The 24,448-nt window shown below is 52.8% G+C and overlaps 1 protein-coding gene across 3 annotated transcripts in view; it reads left to right on the top strand.

Annotated features, from left to right (window-relative positions):
- The window catches only part of DCLK1 (doublecortin-like kinase 1), a 304,341-nt gene that overhangs the window by 257,008 nt on the left and 22,885 nt on the right, over nucleotides 1-24,448 (top strand). For all 3 annotated transcript variants that reach the window (XM_006879589.1, XM_006879588.1, XM_006879590.1), the window contains 7 exons: nucleotides 1,885-1,942; nucleotides 2,547-2,666; nucleotides 3,393-3,539; nucleotides 14,062-14,195; nucleotides 16,575-16,652; nucleotides 16,985-17,081; nucleotides 18,425-18,505. In XM_006879589.1, the coding sequence (XP_006879651.1) occupies nucleotides 1,885-1,942; nucleotides 2,547-2,666; nucleotides 3,393-3,539; nucleotides 14,062-14,195; nucleotides 16,575-16,652; nucleotides 16,985-17,081; nucleotides 18,425-18,505 (715 nt within the window). The remainder of the gene's footprint in view (nucleotides 1-1,884; nucleotides 1,943-2,546; nucleotides 2,667-3,392; nucleotides 3,540-14,061; nucleotides 14,196-16,574; nucleotides 16,653-16,984; nucleotides 17,082-18,424; nucleotides 18,506-24,448) is intronic.

The raw sequence follows: 24,448 nt of genomic DNA, 5'->3' as shown, positions 1-24,448 counted from the left end.
CCAACCTTTCAGTTAGGAGCATCAGCACTGTTCTGAGGCTTTCTCAGCATTGGCATTTCTCCTGTCAGGCTGCAGGCGAGAACTCAGCCTCTCGGGCCACACCCAAGTCTCCACGGTGTGGTCACTGTAACTCTAATATTACCCACCCAGGAGAAGGAGTGGGACTGACATGTCAGAAAACCACGGAGCTAAGCCATCACTGGCTGTTGTCTTCACCCCTGGACGATCACCAGCCTTCTTGAGGGTCATGATGCATGGAAATCTCAGCCTTGATTGTGAGGATGTCTCAAAGGGCCCCATTCTGACTCTCACTGTCCTGGGATTGTTGGCTTCAAAAGAACCAGTTTATTCGTTCTTGGTAGAAAAATACACAAACATACAGCCATTCATAGTTCCTGCTCTGGTGGCCTAGTGGTAAGGAATTGCTCTACGAACCAGAAGGCATCTGGTTTGAATCCGCCCGCTGCTTCACGGAAGGAAGATGGACAGTGTCCTTTGGTGTGATTTACCGCCTCTGAAAACCCACTGGAAGGTCAGCTAAGAGTTGGTTCTGAATCAGTGACTCTTAATAACAACACGACTGTGGACAGTGCAGCAGTGTGAGTGGTGCTGTGTTGGTGTACACAAGCCCTCTCACACCTGCACTCACACTGCAGGACAGAGCAGCAGTGTGGGTGGTGGACAGTCACCTCTGTGGTACTGTCTTTACAACTGCCACACATTAAAGTTTTGGTGTGTGAAACAGAGTAAAAGTTGGTTTGGGTTTGTGGGGTGTTTTTTCCTATTAAAGTGCCTCAGTGGTTAAACGATAAGGGGTGGGGTCACAGTGCAAGCAAGGGTGTTATGGGGCAGCATTATGAAGCGCATGCTCCGTCCACGTTGCCCTCAGCCGGCAGAGCCCTGGCTCGAACCCTTCTCTTACGATCAGCTGGGGTTGCCCCTTTACCATGTGGCTCGCTCCCCACCGCTCAGGCTCTGGATGGACGCTGAAGTTGCGCAGAGACGTCCTCCTCTTGGCCATGCGGGCAGTGGCCCAGCACTGAGACCGCACTCCGAGCGCTCGGGTCAGGCGACGCGGGTCAGGGCTCCCCTTCCTCGGCTCCACGCACATTTCCTCATGGAGTCCCGACGCCTTGGCTGCTGGTTGGGTGTTGACACACTTGGATGAGGATCTCCCACGGGGCGCATTTTACCTGCCTCCCCCCCGGAGTGTGTCCACTTGGACAGAAGCCCCACTTCCCATTAATTAGACTCTACCTCTTAACATTCATGTTTGTACTTCACGTGGGGAACTGTTGTCTTACAGTTGTAATTCTCTGAAATTGAGCACATTAATTGGTCTAGTTAGCAACGGCTTTCCAGGTAGTTTGGTTCACGTTCACAGTTTCCAGGCAGCAGAGGCTCTGGGCGGTTGGCTCCCACGTGAGTTTGCAGCTCAGCTCTTGCTTCGCCCTCCTGGCCACAGGCCATTTGTTGGACCTCCGGTCAGTGTGTTCAGCAGTGGCAGCTGGACAGCACTGAGCGCTCCGGCCTTGCGGCCATGGAAGCCGGCATGGCTCCGAGAGGTGTTTGACCTGCGGTGTGCTTGCCGCTCCTGGTGGGGTCTCCTTCCTCTGTTCCAGACACACGGAGATCACGGGGTGTTTCGTTACAGTGCTGCCAACACCCACAAACAGCTCAAGCTGTCCCACTTGGTGTTACATGTTGGTCAGGGCAGTTTATGTATCTTAAAGACAGGGATGCTTGAGAGGCTGCCTCGGTTAGGAGTCATTCACCTCCAGATGCTGTTTGTGTACATCAAGAAATCCAGTCTTTAATAAAATCTACAAAATGGTGAACATAAATCAAATTCTATTTTTATTTTAAAAATTCTTTATTTTGCAGGTCTACTGCTAGAGAATACGCTCTGAAAATTATCAAGAAAAGCAAATGTCGAGGCAAGGTACAGATAAAGGTTCTACTTTCATACTGTCATGTTGGGGGAGGGCTAGACAGACACAGAAAGACTTGCCCCATAAAATGCAGCTAAATATCACCTAACTTTGGTAGAATATATTGTTAGGAATTTGTGACTAGAATTTAACTTTAAAAATATTCCTGAAATAAAGATTAGAATGATTAAGGGTTAGTCTGTTTCTCATCTTTGATCGATGATCTTCTTCACAAACTGTTTTCTTTTATCTCAGTGTCATCCCATCTCTCTCTAAATTTTACTCACTGTGGTAGCTTCTAAAAGCTCTCTTTTGGAAATTCCAGTCTGTCTGAGTGTTAGGATCTAAGATCCAGCCATGTGCTCCCCCCTGGCTTCTCCCCTATGTCAGATCCCTGCTGGCACCCCATGCATGGGTAGGCTCAGCACAGACTTGCTGGGCTCGCTCACCTGGGTGGGTGGAGGTTTGGCATGTCTGTCACCAGAGAGATGGTGGCACCATGACAGATTCACCTACTGGGGACCAAGCACAGGGTGGGCGTTCTCACCAGTGGGCATTAGCACCCCATGTTTTTCATAAAACGTACAGATGAAGCTTTGGTTGCCTCTTAAACAGGAGCACATGATACAGAACGAGGTGTCCATTCTGAGAAGAGTTAAACACCCCAATATTGTTCTTCTGATTGAGGAGATGGATGTGCCGAATGAGCTGTATCTCGTCATGGAGTTGGTAAAGGTAAGGGCCTGTGACAGCCATGCTACTTTGTTATCACAAAGGTGCTACTTTGTAACATTCTCCATTGCAGCGGGGTTGGGGGTGATTCTTGGCTGATGGCACAGGCAACCTTCAGTCTCTCCTTGCGTGCACTGCCAGGGGCCTTGGAGTGCTGATTCTAAAACTGCAAGGATTCGAGCCCCAGCCTTGCTATGCCTTATTCTATGGCCATGCCTAGAGGCCTGGTGTAGCTGGTGTACCAAGTCCCTTGAGTATAAAAGGAGGGTAAAACCAAACCCGTTGGTGTCAAGTTCATTGCCACTCCTGGCAGCCCTGCAGGCCTGAGGAGCACAGCAGACTTCCAATGCTGGGAGTCTGTGTGGAAGCAGACTGAGTCATCTTCCTCCAGAGTGGCTGGGAGTGGTCAAGCGGCTGGACTCTTGATTAGCAGCCCCACACTTACCCATTGTACCCCCAGAGTTCTTAGTTCATCACAGTCCATATTAATAGATTGCATTCAGAGGAGCTGCTGGGCACAACTTTTTGCTTCAGTTTCTTGGAGTTTGACTCTCAAGAAGCCAGATTGTGCCCACCCTGAGCTTTGTGGGCACCTGGGAGGACAGGTGAGATGGGTCACCTACATGTTGGGGACAGGAGTGACTGGGACCCCACAGAGGCTCTCCCGTGTGGCCCTTGGCTCCTGGGCTGGCAGCCCCAGCCATCTCCAACGCCCTGCTCTGTCCCCAGGGGGGAGACCTATTTGATGCCATAACCTCCACTAATAAGTACACGGAGCGGGATGCCAGCGGGATGCTGTACAACCTGGCCAGCGCCATCAAGTACCTGCACAGCCAGAACATTGTACACCGTGACATCAAGCCAGAGAACCTGCTGGTAAGATGACCCTCCACGCCCAAAGCCAGGCCAGGTGGCCTCCGTCCAGCCCAAGGTGTGTGTCACTTCCCACATTTGTGGGGAAACGCAGTGCCACACATACCAGTTCACCACTGTTTGCAGACACACCACTTGGTGAGGCGGGTTGTGTTCTCAACACACCATCCCACTCTCCCAAATTGTTTCTTCCTTGTTAAGATAAACACCCTGCCCCCGGCTTCCTGTCAGACCCCCAGAGCTGCCAATCAGATGATCCCACAGGGACAGCTCTTTAAAGTCTGTGCACTCACAAAGGTGGTTCCTGAAAGGGCCCTGGGGCCTTCCACAGAGCCAAGCATCCAGGACCGGCGTGCTTTCCTGAGCTGAGCTAAGCTGGTTTTGGTTTCTGGAAAATGTGAGCAGAGGCTTTTAGCTGACGATTTAACAGTTACTTCAGGTCACTGGTTTGAAGAGCTTGCCAGCCTCCTGCGGCAGAAGCTCTGGATTCTGTGAAAATTCGGCACTGTGTTCTGCAAACCCAGGGATTCGTCATGAGGCACCAGGCATGAGCTTAGAGCTCAGGACTGTGGTCAGCACCTTTGGCTGAAAGGACAGGCAGTGACGAGAGCGATCGTACACACACATACATTGTTTATAGCATTTTTATACTAGAACATTTTCGCCTGGGAGGGGCAGTGAGGCAGAAGAAAGCTGTTTCAGAATTTCTTAGGTTCTCCACCTTACATCTTAGACTTTTTTATCTAAGGAGCTTTGCATAGTGCAAATGGTTAATGAAAGTTCCACTCCCTCCATGGGTGCCTGAGGGAAGGCGTCCCAACGCTGGTGATGGCCCTGGGTCAGCTTCAACAGGGCATGAATCTCCAGGCTCAACACAGCTGCAGCCAGTGGGCGACACTGTAATCCGAAAGAAAGACCATGCTGGGTTTAAAAGACACCCCCTCCTCCCCTGCCTCTCTCCCAAGCATGGAATAATCATGAAGAAGCAGTCTCAGATCCAGGAATGTGCTGTCTAGGGCAGTCTGCTCTCTGTCTGTGGGCTCTGTCTCCCTGAGAGAGGTTGTCCAGGGACCCCAGCCCAGTGCAGCCCTGCTGATGCCATGAGTTAAGTTTTGGGGTGCCCACTGAAAAGTCAGTGCTTTGAACCCATCCAGCTGAAGTGTGGCCAGGGAAAGCGGTCGAGGGCTGCTGTGTCAGGATGGATGTGCGGCCATGGGCTCAGCTTCCCAGTCGGCTGTGATTGAGAGGGGCTCCTATAACGTGGGAGTCCAACAGGGTGGGAAAGCTCTGCCCGCAGGGTCCACTGTAAGTCAGAGACGGTTAGGGAGCAGGGGTTCCAGCTCAGCACTGTGGGGACAGGAAGGGGAGTAGGTGGGGTGCTGAGAAACCAGGATGAAGAACCTCTGGGAAATACAGGATAGCTTTGCTGGCCACTGGGCTGGGACCTTACCCTTACAGTGCCTCTGCTGTCCTCCATGGGCTCATGCTCCCTGTGACCCCAGCCCTCTCATGACTTGACCCCCTCCAGAAAGCCAGGCTTCCTTCTCAGGCATCTCTGCTTCCTATGGTCCAAGGATGTCAGCGTAAGAGTGATTCCCAAGTGCTGCTCAGAAACATGGGCGTGTGGGCCCCCTTCCCCCAGGTCAGAACCGACACCAGCACAGGGCTCACACTGCCGCAGACACCCCGGCATCCATGGCTGTGACTCTCAAGCATCCTGAAGCACTCTAAGGCAGTGTGCTGTGACCCAGAGCCTGAGGCAGCTGCCCTGTCCAGTGTCAGCTCAACTACAATGGATGTATATTATCCAGAGACCCCAGGACAGCACTTTCCTGTCCTCAGGGATCAGTGGGTATCAGGTCTTTGGACATCAGAATCTGTTGAGGATAGTGTGACGCTTGCCATCCATCCAGAATCATCTGTGCGCTCGCCAGCCCCTCCCCCAGCGTGAGCCCCCTTCGCCCTGTGGATGCAAAAGTCTAGAATGGCAAACCCACAGCTGCCGAGTGGCTTTGAACACACAGCACCTGCAGGACAATGAATGGCCAGGGGCTTCAGCACTGTCCTCCGTGGAAGTGGCCTTCCTCATCCTCCCTATAAAGCAGCTAGTTCCATGGCTTTAACCAAAGGCACGCCAGGGCTGCTAACCATGGGTGTGTGTGATCTTCAGAAGACTCCTGGTGACACAGTGGGTAAGCAGAAGGTTGGGAGTTTGAACCCCCATTCCAAGGAAAGTCCTGGCAACTGGCTCTGGACAGATGGCCGCTGAGGAGCTGCAGGGTCTTCTACTCCGTTGGTGGATTGTGGCTCAAATCAGATCCACCTCTGTGTCCCAGGAAAAGCTAAATCCTGATGCAGTTCTGCCCACCTTCAGACCCAAGCTCTGGACCAGGTCCGTAGGGTCAGTAAAATACTCTGCACGGTGACCCCAGAACAGCCAAGCAGAGTCCCACCTGGTCCTGTGTCAGCCTCACAGTTGCTGCTGAGTGTCTCTTGTCAAGGCTTCTCTATCTCACTGACCCTGTGCTTCACGAAACATGGTGTCCACCAAGGGCTGGAGGGCCAAGCACTGGAGGCCTCGCTGTCTCCCTCCTAAGGAGCAGCCTGAACCTTGTTCAAGAGAGGAGCTCATCCCTTAGGGTCCACGTCGGATTCGTCCCCCAGACACAGAGCAGCTGTCCTTGTTCACTGTTCATCAGCCGCCCTTATTCACTGTCCAGCACGCGCGTGCGTGTGTGGGTGTGTGTGTGTGTGTGAGAGAGAGAGAGAGAGAGAGATTGAAAATACCCTGGCTTGGCTTGGGCCAGATGCACCTTAGTTCCTAAGGGGACATCGTCACTTTTGAACACTTTGAAGAAGTCTTTTGCACCAGATGTGCCCAGTGTAAGATGCTCTTTGATCTTAAGCCTGCTGCTTCCATGGGTGTAGATTGTGGATCTAAGTAAAATGGATCCCTGACAGCTTCTGTTCACTGAACACATATCCCATTCATTGGGAAATGTCATGAGGCTGTGAATGAGGGAGGGAGATTATTGAGGGCTTGTCCTGGGTGGATGCATCCAGCAAAGAAGGAATCTGGGTGCCTCTGTGGAGCTGACCATCAGCAGGGGACCTGGGCATTTAATAACCACACCAGCAATTACTGGTGCATGGTAATTGTTCACAGACTTGCAGCTGCAAGCTAGTGAGCCTGCCGGGGTCAGATGGTCACCCTGGGACTTAATCCCCTGGTGGCCACATGGCCTGCGGCAGCCTGGACAACCCCTTCTGTGTAGTTGCCTGTCAGTGGTGAGCTGTTCCCTGCTGCAGTCATTATCCGGCGTCTGGAGTCTGTGTGATAGGAACATCAGACAGGAGTACAAGGAGACTTTTGTCTACCGGCCCCCCTGGCCTCTGAGAAGCAGCGGTGGGGAGAAAGGCGTCCTGTCCCAGGCAGCACCCCGCTGTGTCCCCCACTCATTCTTGCTCACTTGTCGGTCCCATCCACTTCAGCACTTACTCAGATTCCTTCCCACGAGAAGGGCTTGCCTGCCTGCATCTCCATTCTCCAGTGCAAGAATGGGAAGCATGTGTCTTACGTGAATGAATGTTCCACATTCTCAAATAGAGAGATGGGGGTGATGGAGGTGAGATGAGATAGTGGAGATGGAGATGAGATGGAGGTGGTGGAGACGAGTGAGACGATGGAGGTGGAGATGTGATGAAATGGAGATGGAGATGGTAGAGATGAGATGAGATGGAGTTGGAGACGAGATGGGATGATGGAGATGTGATGAGATGGAGGTGGAGACGAGGTGTGGTGGGGACGAGGTGTGGTGGGGACGAGGTGTGGTGGAGACGAGGTGTGATGGGACGAGGTGTGGTGAGGATGAGATGTGATGGGGACGAGATGTGGTGGGGACGAGGTGTGGTGGGGATGAGGTGTCGTGGAGATGAGATGGAGGTGGTGGAGGTGAGAACAGATGATGGAGATGGAGGTGGTGGACACGAGATGGAGATGGAGATAAGATGGGATGATGGAGACGAGATGGGATGGAGGTGGAGACGAGGTGTGATGGGACGAGGTGTGGTGGGGACGAGGTGTGGTGGGGATGAGGTGTGATGGGGACGAGATGTGGTTGGGACGAAGTGTGTACATCTCACTTGCATGGCCAACCTCAGTGTTTCTCTCGAGGTACTGAATTGGTGAAAATGCAAACTACGTGGTTTTGAGGACACAATCTCTACTTTAAAACCAGCCATCTGTATAATAATTTTCTTCCTTTTTATCTGCATACCTGTGGGCCTTGGGGCTTAGTAGCAGCCTGACAGCTCTGAGGTGGCTGCTGCTTGTTTTTCTAGGAAAACCCCAGTGGGCTCATTTGAGACAGGATCACTGTGGAAAGCAAATGCAGAGCCACTGAGTGGACACTGACTCATGGCGGCCGCGATAGCACTGCTGCCCGTGGGGCATCCAGGCTCTTGTCTTTAACAAGAATCAGATCTCTCTTGCTGAGCAACAGATGGGTCTGAACCAGTGACCTTCCCATTAACAGACCATCACCTCATCCATGGCACTACCAGGGCTCCTGTGAGCTGTGATGAACCCACCCATGATCTGCCTTTGCCCTGATCTCAACTCCTAGCAACCCTCCATCAGGCGTGTGAGGCTGTGGGTCATTGTGGGAGGTAAATGCTTATCTTCCTCAAGTTACTGCTTGTGGATTTGAACTGCTGACCTTCTAGTTTTCAGCCTGGTATGTTATGCCCGGTGCCACCAGTGTGCTTTATATTCCATGATAGTATGTGCTAATTTAGGACTAAAAAAACCCTTTTGTTTACTTTTAAAAGCTATTTTACTAGGGTCAGGAGGGCAGTGGGTGGTCAGACCCCACTCATTTGCTCCACACAAGAATAGCCTGAGGTCAGCTTCTGTGAAAAGCTGCTGGCAGCCATGGATTCCCTCCCAAGGTGACCCGGTAAGACAGCAGACCCACCCCAGAGGTCCAAAGCTTGCAGAAGCAAAGCCTCTTTCAACGGAGGAGTGCACTTTTGTGCATGCGTGTTCGAACCCACCTGCTGCTCTGCAGGAGAAGGGTGGGCAATCTCAGTCTGTGTGATTTATGGCCTCTGAAAGCCTTCTGGAGGGTCGATGGCCCACACAAACAAGGAGGGGACAGGAGTGAAAATGGACGTGGAGACCCTGACCAGCCACTTTCAGTGCCAGTGTGTCACCACTAGATGGCAGGCGTGTGCACACAGCAAGAGCTGTAGGCAGATGGGTTCAAGTTGAAGTTCCTTCTGGCAGCTGGATAGTGCAGGCAGCTCATTCTGAAGGCAGGCAGAGCAGCGGGCTGTTGGCAGTCCAGAGATTGAGAAAGACCGGGGCTTCCTCCTGTAAAAATGGAAATCCTTTGGGCAGCTTCAATCGGGAGAGTCCCCAGTACCCTTCAGCAGAGAGCTGGGCCAGGGGAGGCTTGATGAGGGAGTTCCTGCCCTCCATAAAGGGGACCAGGGTTCAATCCCAGCCTGACCCTGTGTCAGGGGAGGTTGATGTGTGGGTGTGATGCTGAGTGGGTCAGCGGAAATCCCACAGGTGACAAAGATGGCCAGTTTTGTGCATGGTCACCGTGCGCTAGAGGCTGTAACAGCTGTGGCGAGACCCTGAGGGTGTGCCCCCCACTGCTTAGCTGCCTGCTCTCCCACCCTCCTCCTCCCCTGCGGCTTCACCCCACTGCAGTGGGACAGCCACTGGTGCAGGGTTGTCACGTCATGTTGGTCCGCACACCTCACAGTGACCCTGTGACCCTGGCAGCACCTGCCTGTTTGGCACCACACTCACAGCCTCCTCTCGCAGCCCACCGTGCCACCAGGGCTCCTGTCATGGCATTCTGTAGGAGGGGCACAGGCCCAGTGGACGGGGGTGTCTGGGGTCCTGGTGGTGATCATCACAGAGCACAGTGTTGGAGATGGGGCCAGACGGCCACTGTACAAGGTCCCCCATGCTGTGTCCGGGACTCCTTACGCCCTATTACCTTTCTGTTAGCATTCAAGTGTTTGACCACTGCACCACCAGGTGTCTGAACACAAAGTTGTCTTGTGGCTATTATCATGGCGTTTCTGTCCTTGGCGGTCGCCACCCACGCCAGCCGGACGCCAGGGCCCGTGCCTCGTGGTGATTCAGCTGACCATGCTCACCTGCATGTCCCCCTCCAAGTGGCTGGTAGTGGAGCTGGGTGAGAATCGGAGCACTGCAGGGGACACCCAGCCCCTCCCACAGTCACGCTTGTGTGCGGCTGTGCCCCTTGCAGCTCTGCAGAGAGGACCCATCAGCTTTCAGTTCTGAGGCTGCTCTGGCCTGGCTGTGAGGGTAGGTTCCCACCAGGCCACCCGACCTCTGCTCCTGGTGACCCCCATCAAAAGCTATTTTATTCCACCCGACCTGTCACTTCTAACCTGCCCCTCTCCTCATTTTCATGCATCTTCTATTATATCTTTAAATTCTGGGTTCATCAAGATTTTATGTGTGCATATAAACCAGGGATGGAGTGTACACGAGATCTGTTTCAAAAGTACCAACTATAAGGTACATTTAAAAAAATAATTCCCTGTTTTAAAATGTAGCTGCATTTCACTTCTCCCAGGTGTAAACTTAATCTGCTTTTCTTGGAAAGAGTTTGTAAAACCATGACTAGTGGTGGGAGGCTGTGTCTTTCTTAAAGGAATTCCAATTTTGCTTTTATAAAAAAGGTGCATTGACCTTGACTCTGTTGTGTTGTCCACTTGATGCCATGTTCATTCGTTTCTACTTCACAAAATAACTGACTCCTCTCTGAACTGCTCTGAGAGGATATCTTGGAGTTCCTGACCATTTCAGAAGGGCTGCCCTCAGCTGCTTGTGCCTCCGAGAGCGGGGGTGGCATGTCCGTCCTGGGAGCCGCCTGAGTCTCCTGCAGGGAAATCTCAGGGAACCAGCTGCCTAGCTGTCTGAATTTTCATGTTATTTTATGACCACCGGGTACATTTTATGACTAGATAGTAAATCTTATATTTTATGACTAGATATTCTTTTATTTTTAACAACCTTTCCAATAGTCTTTGTTTTCCACGCTGGGGAAAGCAAAGATACACCAAAACAATTTCATTCATCAGGTCTGGTTAGCCCTAAACTCCAAATAAATGAGAAGCAAAAAAAGACACGGAAAGTAAAACACTTCTCAAAAGCAAGTCCTTAGTGAACTATCAATTTGTCTGACACATCTGCATTTCTGATCTTTTGCTCTGTCCTCTGCTACCATGCGGCTCAGCTGCTCTGAGGCCATGGGAGTAAAGTGCTGGCCTGCTCGCCAAAAGGTCAGAGGTTTGAATCCACTAGCTGCTCCATGGGAGAAATATTTTGTGAAGATTTGTGACCTCAGAAGCCCAGTGGGGTCCACCTTGATCCAAACTGGGCTCAATGGTAAGCTGTGGAGTTTGATTATTCTTGTAAAGCCAAACCTTCCTTTTTTCATGATCTCTAGCATCTAAAACATTTAACCTAACAGATGCAGGGTGCCTCCAGGTGGACACTAAGCCAGTGCCTCTGCCTCACCCCCTGCAGGGATGGAGGGGGCCTGCAGACCCCACAGCCTATGGTGATCAGATGCACGCAGTTACACGTAGTGGCGTTCAGTTAACCTTGTGCAATGACACAGCCTTGCTGCTTCCTCACAGTCCTGCACATGGGGTGGTTTTCACTGATGCCCATCTCTTTAGTAGCATGGGGGGGCGTCTGCATTGAGAAGGCCTTGGTGAGCGTTATATTAATGGAAACCCTGGCTGATACTTAATGAGATCACTCTTTGTGTTTTACAAAAACAAAACTCACAGCCACCAGATAGGACAGAGTAGAAGTGCCCAGGGGCATGGGGGCTCCCAGGGGCACGGGGGCTCCCAGGCCTGCACTGTGCCTGGGAGCCGGCGCCTCCTCTGTGTCTGGAAGATTCCAGCCACTGGAATCTGCCCTCATTGGCAGCCAAGGGCTTTAGCGTAAGAACTGCCATGTCTCATGATGCTGTTAGGTCCCATTGAGTCTTTTCTGAGTCACTGTGGCCCACAGAGTGAAGTGCCACAGTCGCGGGCCACCTTATGGCCACTGCACCATGTAGCACATTCTTGTAGCCACCACATCAGTCCAGGGGCTCCAGGGTCCTCTCTTTTTTGCTGACCCTCTAATTTCCCGATGTCACCCACCTGGGCCGCGCTGTTTCTCACAAAACACCCAGGGTCCCACTACCCTATCTTCTGAGGGACACCCTGACTGCACTTTTTCCAAAACAGATTTATTTGTGCTTCTGACAATCCACGATCTACTCGAAACCCAGACACGCAAGCCACCCAGACGTGATTATCATGAGGAGCTATGTGTTCGTGCAACACACACAAAACAAAATTAATAGAAAACCAAATTCTGTTGACCCCAACCCCCACTGTTCTGATTAGCTAGTCCTGCTGAAACAGAAGTAAGAATGGACGCGGTCACAGAGCTGACTCCTACAGGAACAGAAGGAACATGGACGCGTTCACAGCTGACTCTCCTGCAGCGGGACATGGGAATTGTTGTTCGGTGCCACTGAGTCGCCCACCACTCACAGCGCCCCAGTGGACACTGACTCTGAACTCTTCCTTGTCCTGCACCATGCTCACTGTCCGGGTGTGGGGAGCCCACTCCTCCACCTTGGTGAGGGTCTCCTTTCTTTGACTGGCCCTCCACCTTTCCCAGAACTGTGGTTTTTTCCTAAGGATTAGCCCTTCCTGTTGTCCAAGGAAAACATTCCAAAAGTAAGGCAGACCAGGTTTCAGCACCCCTGTCTGTAAGGAGCCCCACAGAACCTCCTACAAGTCAGAGCACCCACACAGTCAACACTCTCCTCCAACAGCTCAACTCAAAGGCTCAGGTGTCCGCTTCAGGGAAGACCCTCTTCCTGTGTTGCTTCTGGGAAGTCTCTGTTCCCTTGCTATTCCCACTTGCTGCTCCTTGAGGTCCAGCGTCAGGAGGCCAGGTGGATGCACCCTACTCCTGGTCACTGTTCTTGGCGGTTCTGAGATGCTCTGAGGTCCAGTGTCAGGAGGCCAGGCAGATGCACCCTACTCCTGGTCACTTTTCTTGGTGGTTCTGAGATGCCCACATTCAGCTCATCTTTTTTTTCTTTTTGTCTCTTCCTAGAAGCCCTCTTGCATCAGAATAGGCATAATGAGATTAAGGGTTGTGATGCCCTCAATCTTATTAAAATGATTTTATTTCTTGGGTCCTGGGAATTACTAGGTAGCTTCCACATTAGGTCTTTATATACGTGGACTTTGGGGGACACCCACTTGCTGGAGATGGATGTGTAGACTTGTGGTGTCACTACTAGCCTATCTCAGAAGTGACCAGGAATAGGGGGTGTGTTGGAGAATGAGGCTGAGCCCTTCAGAGCCTGCTAGAAGCCTAGGCTGGGTGTCTTAAACTTGTTAGGATCTTTTTGGCTGTGTAACTTTTAATTAAAACCTCAGTTTAAAGTGGATTTATGGCCATCGTTTGGGGAAATAACTTTCTGGAGATGGTTTGGGGAGGATGTGCGTGTTGTGCTTAAAAACCGCTGTATTTAGCAATCTGTGACTTTAGCAAAGTTTTAATTGCATCCTTATATGGGTTCCCTCACACCCTCTGGAATCGACTCAGTCAGCTGAGAATGAATATGTTTACACTGCCACAGACAACCGCTGCTGGTGGCGAGAACCAAGAGTGAGGAGGAACAGGGGCCCTGGTGGCACACTGGCTGGACACTGTGCTGCTGCCCAGGTACGTGGTTCACAGGCAGCCATTGGTGTCTCTACAGAGGCAGCCTGTGCTGGGGTCCCAGTGAGCTGCGTGCTCACCAAAATGCCCCTTGTCCCTCAAGGTTCAAATCCAGCAGCTGCACTTCAGCTGAGGGAGAAGCAGGCTGTGTTCTTTGCAGTTCACCGTCCTGGGATAACTGAGCTGGAAGGGTCTTGATGGTGATGCCAGGTCTGCGGATACAGATGGTAGTAATTGGAGGAAAGCTTAGTGAGTGTAACTGGGACAGAGATGCAGGTCCAGTTACAGAGAGGCCCTGCAACACAGTGGTCACGTGTCTGGCTGCTAGCCCAGAGGTCAGCAGTTTGAAGCCACCTACTCTGGGGCGGGAGAGGACCTGATGACCAACTCCTGTCAAGCCTGTGGCCTGTAAATGTTCATTAAAATTATTTTTAAAAAATCACATATGAGGTTGTGTACATATTAGAACCTGCATGGCTTCTACGCAGAGGTGAGGAGGGACGGAAGTGGGGAGAAGGGGAACAATAGCTGAACAGAGATCCTGAGAATGTCCACACGTGGGGAGCAGGGGAACCCCCACACTGCTCAACAGCTGTGTGGAAATTGTCAGACAGGATCCCAGTTGCTGGGAAGCTTCCCCAGAACACAGTGCGGGATTCTTTTTAAAAAGCCGAAGGTATTGGAACTTGTGGCTTTAAGATGATGGAGCTTTGGCTTCTGTTCCAGGTTTATGAACATCAGGATGGTAGCAAGTCGCTGAAGCTGGGTGACTTCGGGCTGGCTACGATCGTGGACGGGCCCCTGTACACCGTCTGTGGCACCCCAACATACGTGGCACCTGAGATCATTGCAGAAACCGGGTAAGCACCCCATCACCTCCATCTGCGCCCGGGTACCATGGCGCCCCCAGACCCTGTCGGTTTGGCTTTTACTTGAGGTTGTAACAGTGCAGCGTCAGCAAGCCCTGCAGAACTGGCCCCATCTGTGCTGGCTGCCCGGCCGTGACACGTGTGTCCTCCACCAGGCCTCCCACCGTGCCGGGCAGCTTCACCATGCCTCCCACCACGCCAGGCAGTTGCCTTGTCACACTAGGGTGACTAGTCAGCATGTTTGTCCGCATGTCTTCATGTCTGCCTGTCTGTTTGTCTGCATGTCGGCCTGTACGTGTGTCTGCAGACGTGGTGACAGCATGCACTATGCTAGGGGCTGTGGGCCCATGGTCATCTCGTGCAGCCCTGGAGGGCCAGAGGGCGCGGTGACAGAAGCACGGTTTGGTCCCTGCACACAGGACAGGTCAGGCTAGCAAGTGGAATCCTCTCAGCATTTACTACTGAGCCGTTTTCTGTTAGTGGTCCTGTTACTGACTCCTTCAGCCTTTGTGAAAGGGGGCCTCCCTACCACTCGGGGTGCAGAAGGGACTGGGCAGGGCTGACTCACAGAGCAGATAAAGGAAGTGGACACGGGGACCGCATGTCCCATATCCATCACACAGACTTGTCTGTCCCTGGCCCTCTGAGGTCCCTGTGATGACATGTCCTTTGGGGTCACTGAGAATGCTGGTTTTGGGGGGCAGGACGAGAGGCAGGCAGGTCTCTGCCTCAGAGATAGATGGTAGGAGAGCCTGGCCACCTGGCAGGACAGAGCAGAACCACCCCACAAGTCCACCTGGCCATTGTCCTCACTGAAGCAGGCCACCCCGCTCTCTCCTGAGGGGCTTAGAGTAGAAGATTTGAACCACAGACCTTCTAGTGACCATCTGAATACTAACCCACCACCTGCCAGTGCTTCCTACTCTTCCATCGGGAGGAAATTCTGCATTTTAAGGAACTCTCTTGGCACACTGTGTTTCACTGAGGCTGCTAATCAAGGGTCAGAGGTTCAAACCCACTAGCAACTCCCAGAGACAGACAGAAGGCAATCGCCCCATAAGGATTTACAGCCTCAGAGACCCATTGAGAGTCTGCATGAGTAGGTTCGAGTCTCTTCCCATTTCACAGATTAATAAACTGAGACCTGGGTTTAAGTGCAGGTGGTGTCAGTATTCTGGATGTCATCAGACGTCATATGGTGTCAGATGTCACAGATGGCTCAGAGCTGGCCAGGGCAGTGTGTGGACTCTGCTCAGCTGAGTAAAGTCCCCTCAGGGAGGAATTGTGTTCCTTTGCGAGGTCAGGGGTTGGGTGTGATGGGTGAAGGCATGAGGTGGTGTGTTTATGCTGTCAACACTGGGGCCCATTCCATCATTGTCATTTCCAAAGTTAGGAAGCTGACCACAATCTAGATGACTCTAGCAGCATTTTCCCCCTCAGTGGTTCTAAGCAAAAGGTCTGAAGTTAAACCACCATTATTCTGAGGGGGAGAGGCTTGGTGGTCTGCTCTGGTGAAGGCTCCAGTTCTGTCTGATTGGCACCATGTGCAGGAGGCCGGCACGCTGCCTGGCCAGGGCCGTCTCACAGCTGTCGCCCCGTCCAAGTCCACCGGTGTGCCTACGGTGCCAGTCCATTGCTTTGAGGCCTTTTGTTGAATGTCTAATTTCCAAGCCTGATGCCCTTCTCCAGAGCCTGACTCCTGCTGGTGGGTGCCCAGCTAGGAGGCACCTGACCTGTGTTTCTTCTGAGAAGTTCTGAGCATGCTTTTTCGGAAACAGAGTGATGGAAGGCCGGCTGATGTGCTCTCGTCAGGGTCCCCGCCAAAGAAACCCTGCTTTGTCACATAAGGTCACTCTGGGTCAGAACTGACTCGATGATGCCCAATAAGATGTGGTTCTTTGCGAGCAGGACAGACTCATAGCTGACCCTCCAGGGAGTTTCCACAGTTCACAGATGACGTGGGAGATTGCTCACTCTTCTCCCTCGGGGTAGATGGTGGATTTGAACAGCCTGCCTGTGGATTCAGACCCTTCCCCCTCTTTTATATTTGGACATAAACGAACCCGAGAGTAGTCACGTAGCTTTAGATGCACGGTGACACTCCAGCAGGGTGCTGTCCATCTGCAGGGAGTGGTTGCTGGGTTCAAACCTCTGACCTTTCAGTTAGGACACCAGGCCACAGTGACCAGGAATGTGTGTCAGTGGAGTGTTTATTCCTTCTTGGTTTGTCCTTCTTCCCTCGTGCTGTCTTCAGCCGTCGGGTCTTCGCTGGAGATGTGTTCTTGGTTGGTTCTGATTGGGTGCGGCATAGAACTCACCATCCTCGGTCCCGCCCTGGCTCCACTAACTCCAGTCCCGTCTCTTTTCCAGGTACGGCCTGAAGGTGGACATCTGGGCCGCAGGCGTCATCACCTACATCCTCCTGTGTGGCTTCCCCCCGTTCCGTGGGTACGGCGCCTGCTGCACACTGCCCCTCCTCTTGGGATCTTCCCCACTTAGAGCCCCAATTAGGGACCTCGGTTAGGGGCCCTGGTGGGTGTCCTCCCTCAGGGAAAAGTGTGACTCGAGCTCCACTCACAGCCCACCTTGTATGTGTTAACCCCCGCACCCTGCATGACTGGCCTCACAGAGTTTGGGGCTCAGCCTCTGCTGGTGGACCGGAACCCCATACCTCCCGCTGGCCTCTGTGCACTGAGAGGCTTGGTGGGGGCAAGGAGCTGTTCCTGAGTGGACACACACCTCAAGGTCGCTCTGTTTTCCCTACTGTCACCGATACACAGGAGTGGTGATGACCAGGAGGTGCTTTTTGACCAGATCTTGATGGGACAAGTGGACTTCCCTTCTCCATACTGGGAGAATGTCTCCGATTCTGCCAAGGTCAGCTTCTATAACTCCTGCTCCTCAGACACCCTGACTGTGCTAATAGGAATATAAATTCTGAGATGTTGTATGCTAAGAGTGAGAAACCATTCCAAGTGAGTGTCTGCACACATTATTACTAGGCATCCTGCTGGTGTAGAGAGCATTGTGCCAGGCTCCTAATGAAAAGGTCAGTGGTTTGAATCCACCAGCCAGTACGTAAAAGATGAGGCCATCTCCTCCTGTCAAGATTTAGAGACTCAGAACCCAATGTGCGGGTCACTCTGGGCCAGAACTGACCCCTCTCTCCAGTCGTGGTCTCTGGTTGTGCCTCTTGCAGCCTGAATGCACCCCACATCCACGCCCACTGTACCCCATCATCTTCCTGTCATCCGTGAATGTCCCTTTCCTGTAGAAACCTCCCTAACGTGCTGTTCAGAACCACAGCTCTTACCCTGCTGGGCAAGCACAGCTGTTGCATCCATCATGCTCTCTGTGTACCGCTCGTCGGGTCACCTGTCTGCTGACTCGGAGCCTGGTGGTCACACCTACCTGGTGGCTCCACAGGAGAAAAACCTGGAAATTTGCTCCCATAAAAGTCAGGGGGCCCAGTGGGGCAGCTTCCCCCTATCATGTGAGGTCAAAATTAACCCAGAGACGCCAAACAACAGCTACCTAGAAGGATGACATTATGTCCACCTGGTCGGACATCTAGCTAGCTGTCCTCACCCAGCAGTCCAATGTCTACATAAATGCAGTCTCAGTAGTGCAGTTAATACACTCAGATGCTAAACAAGAGGTTAGAGGTTTGAGACCACGTTGGGGAGTGTAGGAAGACATGGGGTCCAGCTCACAGTGACCCTTAGGTCAGAGTGGGTCTGCTCCAGAGGAAGGCCATAATCTACAGTGTCTCAGGGGAAACTTCGAACCATCAGCATTCTAGTTATCAGCCAAACACTTAACCACTGTACCACCAAGTCTCCACTGGCTTTTTACCAGAAAGCCCACGGCCGGCCCCTCGCTGCTTCATGAGTCGAGGTTGCAGGTTGTAAAGCTCTCTGGGAGGAGACTGCCTAGGTCTCTCCTGAGGAGCTACTGGTGGGTCAGAACCACCAACCTCAGAAGCCCGTGGGTCCAGAACACCTGGGAGGAAAGGCCTGGCTGTCTCCTCAGGAGTCTGTCTGTGGTGGCTGGGAGGAGAGGCCTGGCTGTCTCCTCAGGAGTCTGTCTGTGGTGGCTGGCACTGCCCTGACACGCAGGGGTGTCCATGTCAGAATCATACAACCACTTGTGTGAATGCCTGTCCAGAAGCAGACAGGGGTGTGGCCACAGCCTGCTAACAGCTGCCCTTCCTCCTTCAGGAGCTCATCACAATGATGCTCTTGGTGGACGTGGACCAGCGCTTCTCAGCCGTCCAGGTCCTGGAGCATCCCTGGGTCAACGTAAGTGCCTCCCTCGCCCCCAACTGCCGATACTCTTTCACAGCCTCGTGCAGGTCCCTCATGAGTCCACCCTCTCTCTGCATTTGCTGTCTGTCCCCCGTGACTGTGCCAGACAGCGGCAGGACCCCACGCCTACCACGGAGCAGGTGGTGGGCCTGTCTGGGCCCATTCTCAGCCTCACAGAGCTGCATACAGGCAGAGCAGACACGGTGCCAGGCTGCCTGTGCCCCAGACCACGCCCATCAGCTACCCTTCCAACTAAGAGCAGAGCCCACACACAACCAGGACATACAATAAGCAGTCGCCCCAAAGCAACACTCACGCTCCAAAAATAAGCAGCCCCATAACGCCTGAATGACAGGACTTACCCAAGAGAAGACTCAGAAGGCTGGGTGAAAATGGGAATCACAGGTGGGGAAGTGAGAAGTGCAAGTTACATTGTGGGCATTGTCGTTGATGTCAGCAAGTGAAACAAAGGGAACAGTTGAGTGGAAAATCAGCACAGGCTGTTGTAAAAATAGTGTGCGTGGTGTGTGACAAGGGAGGTGAGGCGTGGTGCATCGGGGCGGCCTGTGGGACTAAGGGGACACTCGCCCCTCACACATGCTCTCCTGACGGTGAGGACTCGTCCCACTGATGAGAGCTGGTGCTCACTTGGAGGGAGACGCCCCGGGCGGGTGCTCAGCTCCTCCCACTCAGGTTCAATTCCTGGAAGGGCGAAGGACGCTGGTTCTGTGATACTAGATGGGTCAGTGAAGCTTCCAGACTGACGGGGAAGACAGTTGATGAATACACTGTGGGTCACCAGCCATCATGAGGCCATCACAGGGACCCCGTAGGGCTGGCCGGCTTTCAGGCTGGAGACAGAGCAGCCGGACAAGCTGTGTACTGTTGCTGTAAGAAGCTCTGGTGGCACCATGGTTGGGCACTGACCAGAAGATTGGTGGTTCTAGCCCCGCCCTCCCAGCAGCTTCTCTGGAGATGCCTGCTGGTCTGCCCCTTGCAGCCTCAGCCTCCAAAGGTTGTGGGTCAGTTGATGTGACATGTCCAGAGACAATACTCTTCATATCGTGGGGAGAAGCTTGGAAGTGGCTGTAAGACACAAGTATTGGTCTCTCTGTCCAGAGAAAGGCAGAGGGAAGAAAATCAAAGACTCAATGAAGCATTTTGTCCAAAGTATCAATGACCATGAAAGCCAACATCCACCGTCCAGAGACCAGCATCACCGTCCGGAGACCAGGATCACTGTGCAGAGACCAGCATCACTGCCCAGAGACTAGGGTCACTGCCCGGAGACCAGGATCCACTTCCTGGGGACCAGAAGAGCAAGATGGCACCCAGCTGCCAGCAGCTGAATGCGGATACGCAAAGATCACAGTGCAGGAATTCCCACAGGGATGGGCCAGACGTGACAGCATGCAGGAGTGTGGTCGTCATCAGCAGAGCCCCCAGAACTCTGGGGCACATACAGTGCCTCTCTGCAAGGACAGGGATGGGGCAGCCTTAGGCTCAGGGACACAGGCAGGGCCACCAGCGCACACACACACACATCCCCGCAGGGCCACCAGCACACACACACACACACCCCTGCAGGGCCACCAGCATGCACACACACACACACACACACACACACACACACACCCTGCAGGGCCTTCAAGACACACACACACACACACCACCACCCCCCGACCCCCCCACAGCAACTCCACAGACAGAATGGTCCTGCCGGTGAGCTGTCTGAGACCGTGTCTTCACGGAGGCTGCCCTTTGCCTGCTGACTTCCCCCCAGCAATGACCTGGGCTGTCATGAAGAAGCTGCAAGATCGGCATTTACTTCTCCAAGTCTGTCCCACGTCTCTGCGCCGTCAGCTGAGGCAGAAGCACCAGGTCTGCTTCTCGTTGCTCAGGCAACAAACCAAGTCCATGATTCCTGCCTTGGGACAGAGGAAACCAGAGCCTCACACCATCCAAATGACCCAGCCACTCTTGGTCAGGAGCCGGGTGCCACCCCTCAGCCCCGCTGGGGAGGCTGTTCTAAGGTCCAGGCAGTGAGAGGCCGTGGACCTGCATGGAGCCAGGGCTGGACCCAGTGGCTGTGGCCACAGCCTCTCCAGACAGTGGCTGTGCACACGTGTTCCCCTGAGCCAATGGGCAGGGTGGCTGACTTCTCAGTGACCAGCTCTCTGAGGACCTGGGTGCTCAGTGGAAAGGAGGGTGTTCTGTGCAGTGGGTAGGGGTTCTGGGGTTAGCGGTGTGGCTGCTGACTGCGAGGTCTGGTGTTTGAAGCCACACAGAGCTCTCGAGGGGCCAGAGCGAGCCGAAGACCGTGGGTTTATTGTCCTGGAAGCAGCCACGTCCTTCTTCCTCTAGAGCTCCTTCTACAAGCTCCTGGAGCCCTGGGAGGCAGATAAACCGCCTTAGGATATGTCAGCACTTACTAGATGTACAGAGAAGCTCAGGGAGGGAAGGAAGGGGCGGGAGCATTCATTGCAGACAAGGCTAGCCAGTAGTAACCTGTGAAATAAGCAGTGTGAGTGTGGACCCATTCAATGTTGTGGAGACTGAGGCTATGGGAAGTGATTTGCCTAAAGTAGGCAAGCTTGTCTTCGAACCCCACTGTGCAGCCAGTCCTAGTCCAGTCACTTTCAGAGTCTCATGTGTGAACACATGGAGAAAGGGGGGTACTCTTTGCATGGAGGGGGGAGCTGAGCCCCCCTGCCTCCGGGGAGCCCCCCTGCCTCCAGGGAGCCCATGCTTAGAGCCCTCGGGGCCCTTGCACTCCTTCCCTAATGGGTCTCTGTGAGTCAAATCCACTCTGCAGGGGAGAATGGCCCCTGGGTTCCAGTCCACAGGCTGCACACACACACATGGTCCCACTTTGTGAGTAATTAGGTCTCCAGCCCCTGCTGGACCGAGTGGCTGCCCCATCTCACTTCCCTTCTCGGGTTCTCCAAACACAATTCCCAAATGTGGTATGACATTTAAGTCATCATGTGGATGTAAAATGAGAAAGGAAGGAAAAAGAAAACTCTTGCCATAATTTAAATAGACCGTCTATGGGGCAGATATGATTGCAGGGGAAATAGCTTTTTGGCATTTGATGTCTATAGTAGTTATTTTTTTATTATCTGTTTTTTCTTTTGTTAAGTTTTCCAGTGGTTTGTCAATTTTATTGACCCTTTTGAAAAACTAAACTTTTTACCTTAATTGTGGTTTTATCAAGTTTACAGAAAAGTTAGATCTTTATTCCTGCACATTTTACTCCCCCCATTCTTCTCCCTCCACAGTTCACTGTTTAAAAAAATATTCATTCATTGTTGCACATTTACCCTGCCCCCCACTCCAGTCCTCTTTGCAATTGGAACAGATGAAGGAAAGAACTGTTTAAAAGGAGTGTGTGATTAGGCATCCTACGTATGACAACAGCCCAGAATAAGAGCAGCTTTGTTTTCTTGATGTTGAGCTTTAATCCACAGTCTAGGCTGCAGCCAGTCTTTTCTTTTTCCCCTTGTTGTGTAAAGTCAGATCTGACTGGCACAGGAAGAGATTGTCCCTCCTTCTCCAGCAGAGCATCTGGTGGGTTCAAACCATGTACCTTTGGGATTGCAGCACAGCTTCTTGCCACTAGGCCACCAGAGCCCCTGATGTCCATAGTAATTAATTTTGAACATGGCCTTTGTGTCATAACTGAGTGAAGGTATCCCGATGGTGCAATGGTTAGCGAAATGGTCAGCACTTGGCACCCACCTGCTGCTCTGAGTGGAGGAGGAGGAGACAGCCTACATCTTAGGGGTTCACAGCCTCAGGGACCCTGGGGACAGTTCAGCTTTGTCCTTCAGGATCCGTAAGTATTAAAGTCTGGCCAGCAGAAGTTGGGAGAGGTAAAAAAGAAAAGAGGGCAGTCTTCCTCCTCTCAAAATAACAGGGGCATCTAGGCCTCACAGGTAGATCGACAGTGGCCAAAACAGACAAATGAGGGCTGCAAGCCCAGAATGAGACTCAGGCTGCCCCTGTGGGGTGCATGCCAATCTGTGGGACTCCCAGGCTGTCCTTATGGAAAGAGGGTGCTTATCTCTCTCCTTCCGGGCAGCTCGTGACTTTGAAATGCTGACCTCTTTGTTAGCAGCTTGGCACCATACACACTAGACATCAAGGCTCCTTAAGATTTCAAAGAGGATTTTCCATAACAAACTGTTCCTCCCTGGTATCAAGTTCCATCTGGTGTCACAGAGGGCCTTGCCCAGAGAGGAAAGTGGCCACAATTAAAGAATTACTTAGGCACAGAGTCCTCAGTGCCCTCCCCATAGTCCTGTCTCTCAGAAAGTGAGAAAGTGGTCACTTCCGCTGCTCACACAGTGGCCCTCCCCCGGCTCACATGGACCTAAAGTATGAAAGGTGGTCTCCAGGGAGTCTGGGGTCTCCCGTGCCATCATCATGGACAGGGCTGCAGTCCTCGTCCCCTGGCCAGTGCCCTGTCACTGACACACCACCATTGCAGTTAGGTGTTGAGTTGGAGCAGTCTCACGCAGCATGAAACCCCATCTGGCCCTGCTGCCTCCTTGGTGCTAGTATAGGCAGCGCCCAGCGGTGTCCTCCGCGTGTGGCTTGTGGCAAAGATCTTGTTGCTCACCTTACTTCCTGTGTGCTGGGTATGAGCTCATGCGTCCTGAATTTATTTGGAGTAATTTGAAAGATGGCTAAGGAAGAGGCAGGAGGCCACTTAGAGGACTAAGGTGTGCCTGGCCCACACCATGGTCTTCTCAGTGACCTGCGCCTTCCAGAGCCGGACAGTGAGTGGGAAAGAGTGTGAGCTCTCATTCTGCTGCCCTCTGTGTTGGTGGAGGACGTGGACTAGCCTGTGGGCTGCCAGACCAAAATGAGAAGCCACAGTGCTTCTCAGAGTGGTGCTGTGGGGACCTCATCGCAGGAGTTTTGGGTGTTAGGAGAAGAAGCCCTAGAGGTGGACTTCAAGTAAAAGGGGGCCCCATGCCGTGGACTGTACAGAAGCTGCAGCCATGGCTTAGAGGCTGTGAGGCTGCCACGGGGCCAGACAGGACGCTGTGTTAGGGACAGGGTTGCTGGCCGCTCAGGAGTGGCACAGGACTGCTGACCCCAGGACCTCCAAGGGTGCAAGGCCTGCAGCCCTGTCCATGATGATGGCATGGGAGACCCCAGACCTACGCGGGGTGCAAGCTCAGGGACCACCTTTCATACTTCAGTGTTATTGATGGGCGCTCCCTGGAGATGTCAAGGCTGAGTGACCATTTTCACTAAAAAAGAAAGTGGACAGAAGCCAGAAGCTTAACCCACAATCATCCCGCCCACAGGAGTGGTGAGCTTTCTCTTCTCGTGCCTGAGACCCCTTACAAGTTACGAGAACCCCAATATGCTGCGATACTCAATAGAGTCACCAACCGTATTGATCAGGGCCCTCATGGTGTGACAGTTAAGCACTTGGCGCTAACCCAAAGGTCAATGGTTTGAACCCACCCAGGGTCTTCTCAGGAGAAAGACCTGATCATCAGCCCCTGTAAAAGTCCATGAACCCAGACACTGCCCCCCATGACCATGGAGCTGGTCCCTACTCACAGCTGCCCTTCAGTGCTATCTGAGGGGGGAGACCACAGCCTGACTCAGAGACCCCTGCAGGGCAGGACAGGGGATGGATTTCTCCTGAGGAACCTCTGGTGGGTTCACCCCGTTCACCTTTCAGTCCACAGCGTAGGGTTGAAGGGAACCACCACAGTGGCTGCTTTTCTTACCTCCAGCAGACAGCTGCAGCTGCTCGTTTTTCTGTTTTGCAAGGGAATTTCTTTCATGTCCACTGCAATTTTCTGCCAAATTGCAGATGGGAATCTCTAAATCTAAACCTTACTAGCTCCAAACCACAGCCAGCCACATCAGACTCCAGAATGACCCCCCAAACCACAGCCAGCCACATCA

The sequence above is a fragment of the Elephantulus edwardii genome, unplaced genomic scaffold, assembly GCF_000299155.1.
Source record: "Elephantulus edwardii isolate Elephantulus edwardi_28Jun2011 unplaced genomic scaffold, EleEdw1.0 scaffold00004, whole genome shotgun sequence".
Classification (NCBI taxonomy): domain Eukaryota; kingdom Metazoa; phylum Chordata; class Mammalia; order Macroscelidea; family Macroscelididae; genus Elephantulus; species Elephantulus edwardii.
Note: the sequence above shows the minus strand (reverse complement) of the source record. Positions and strands in the feature narration are given on the sequence as shown.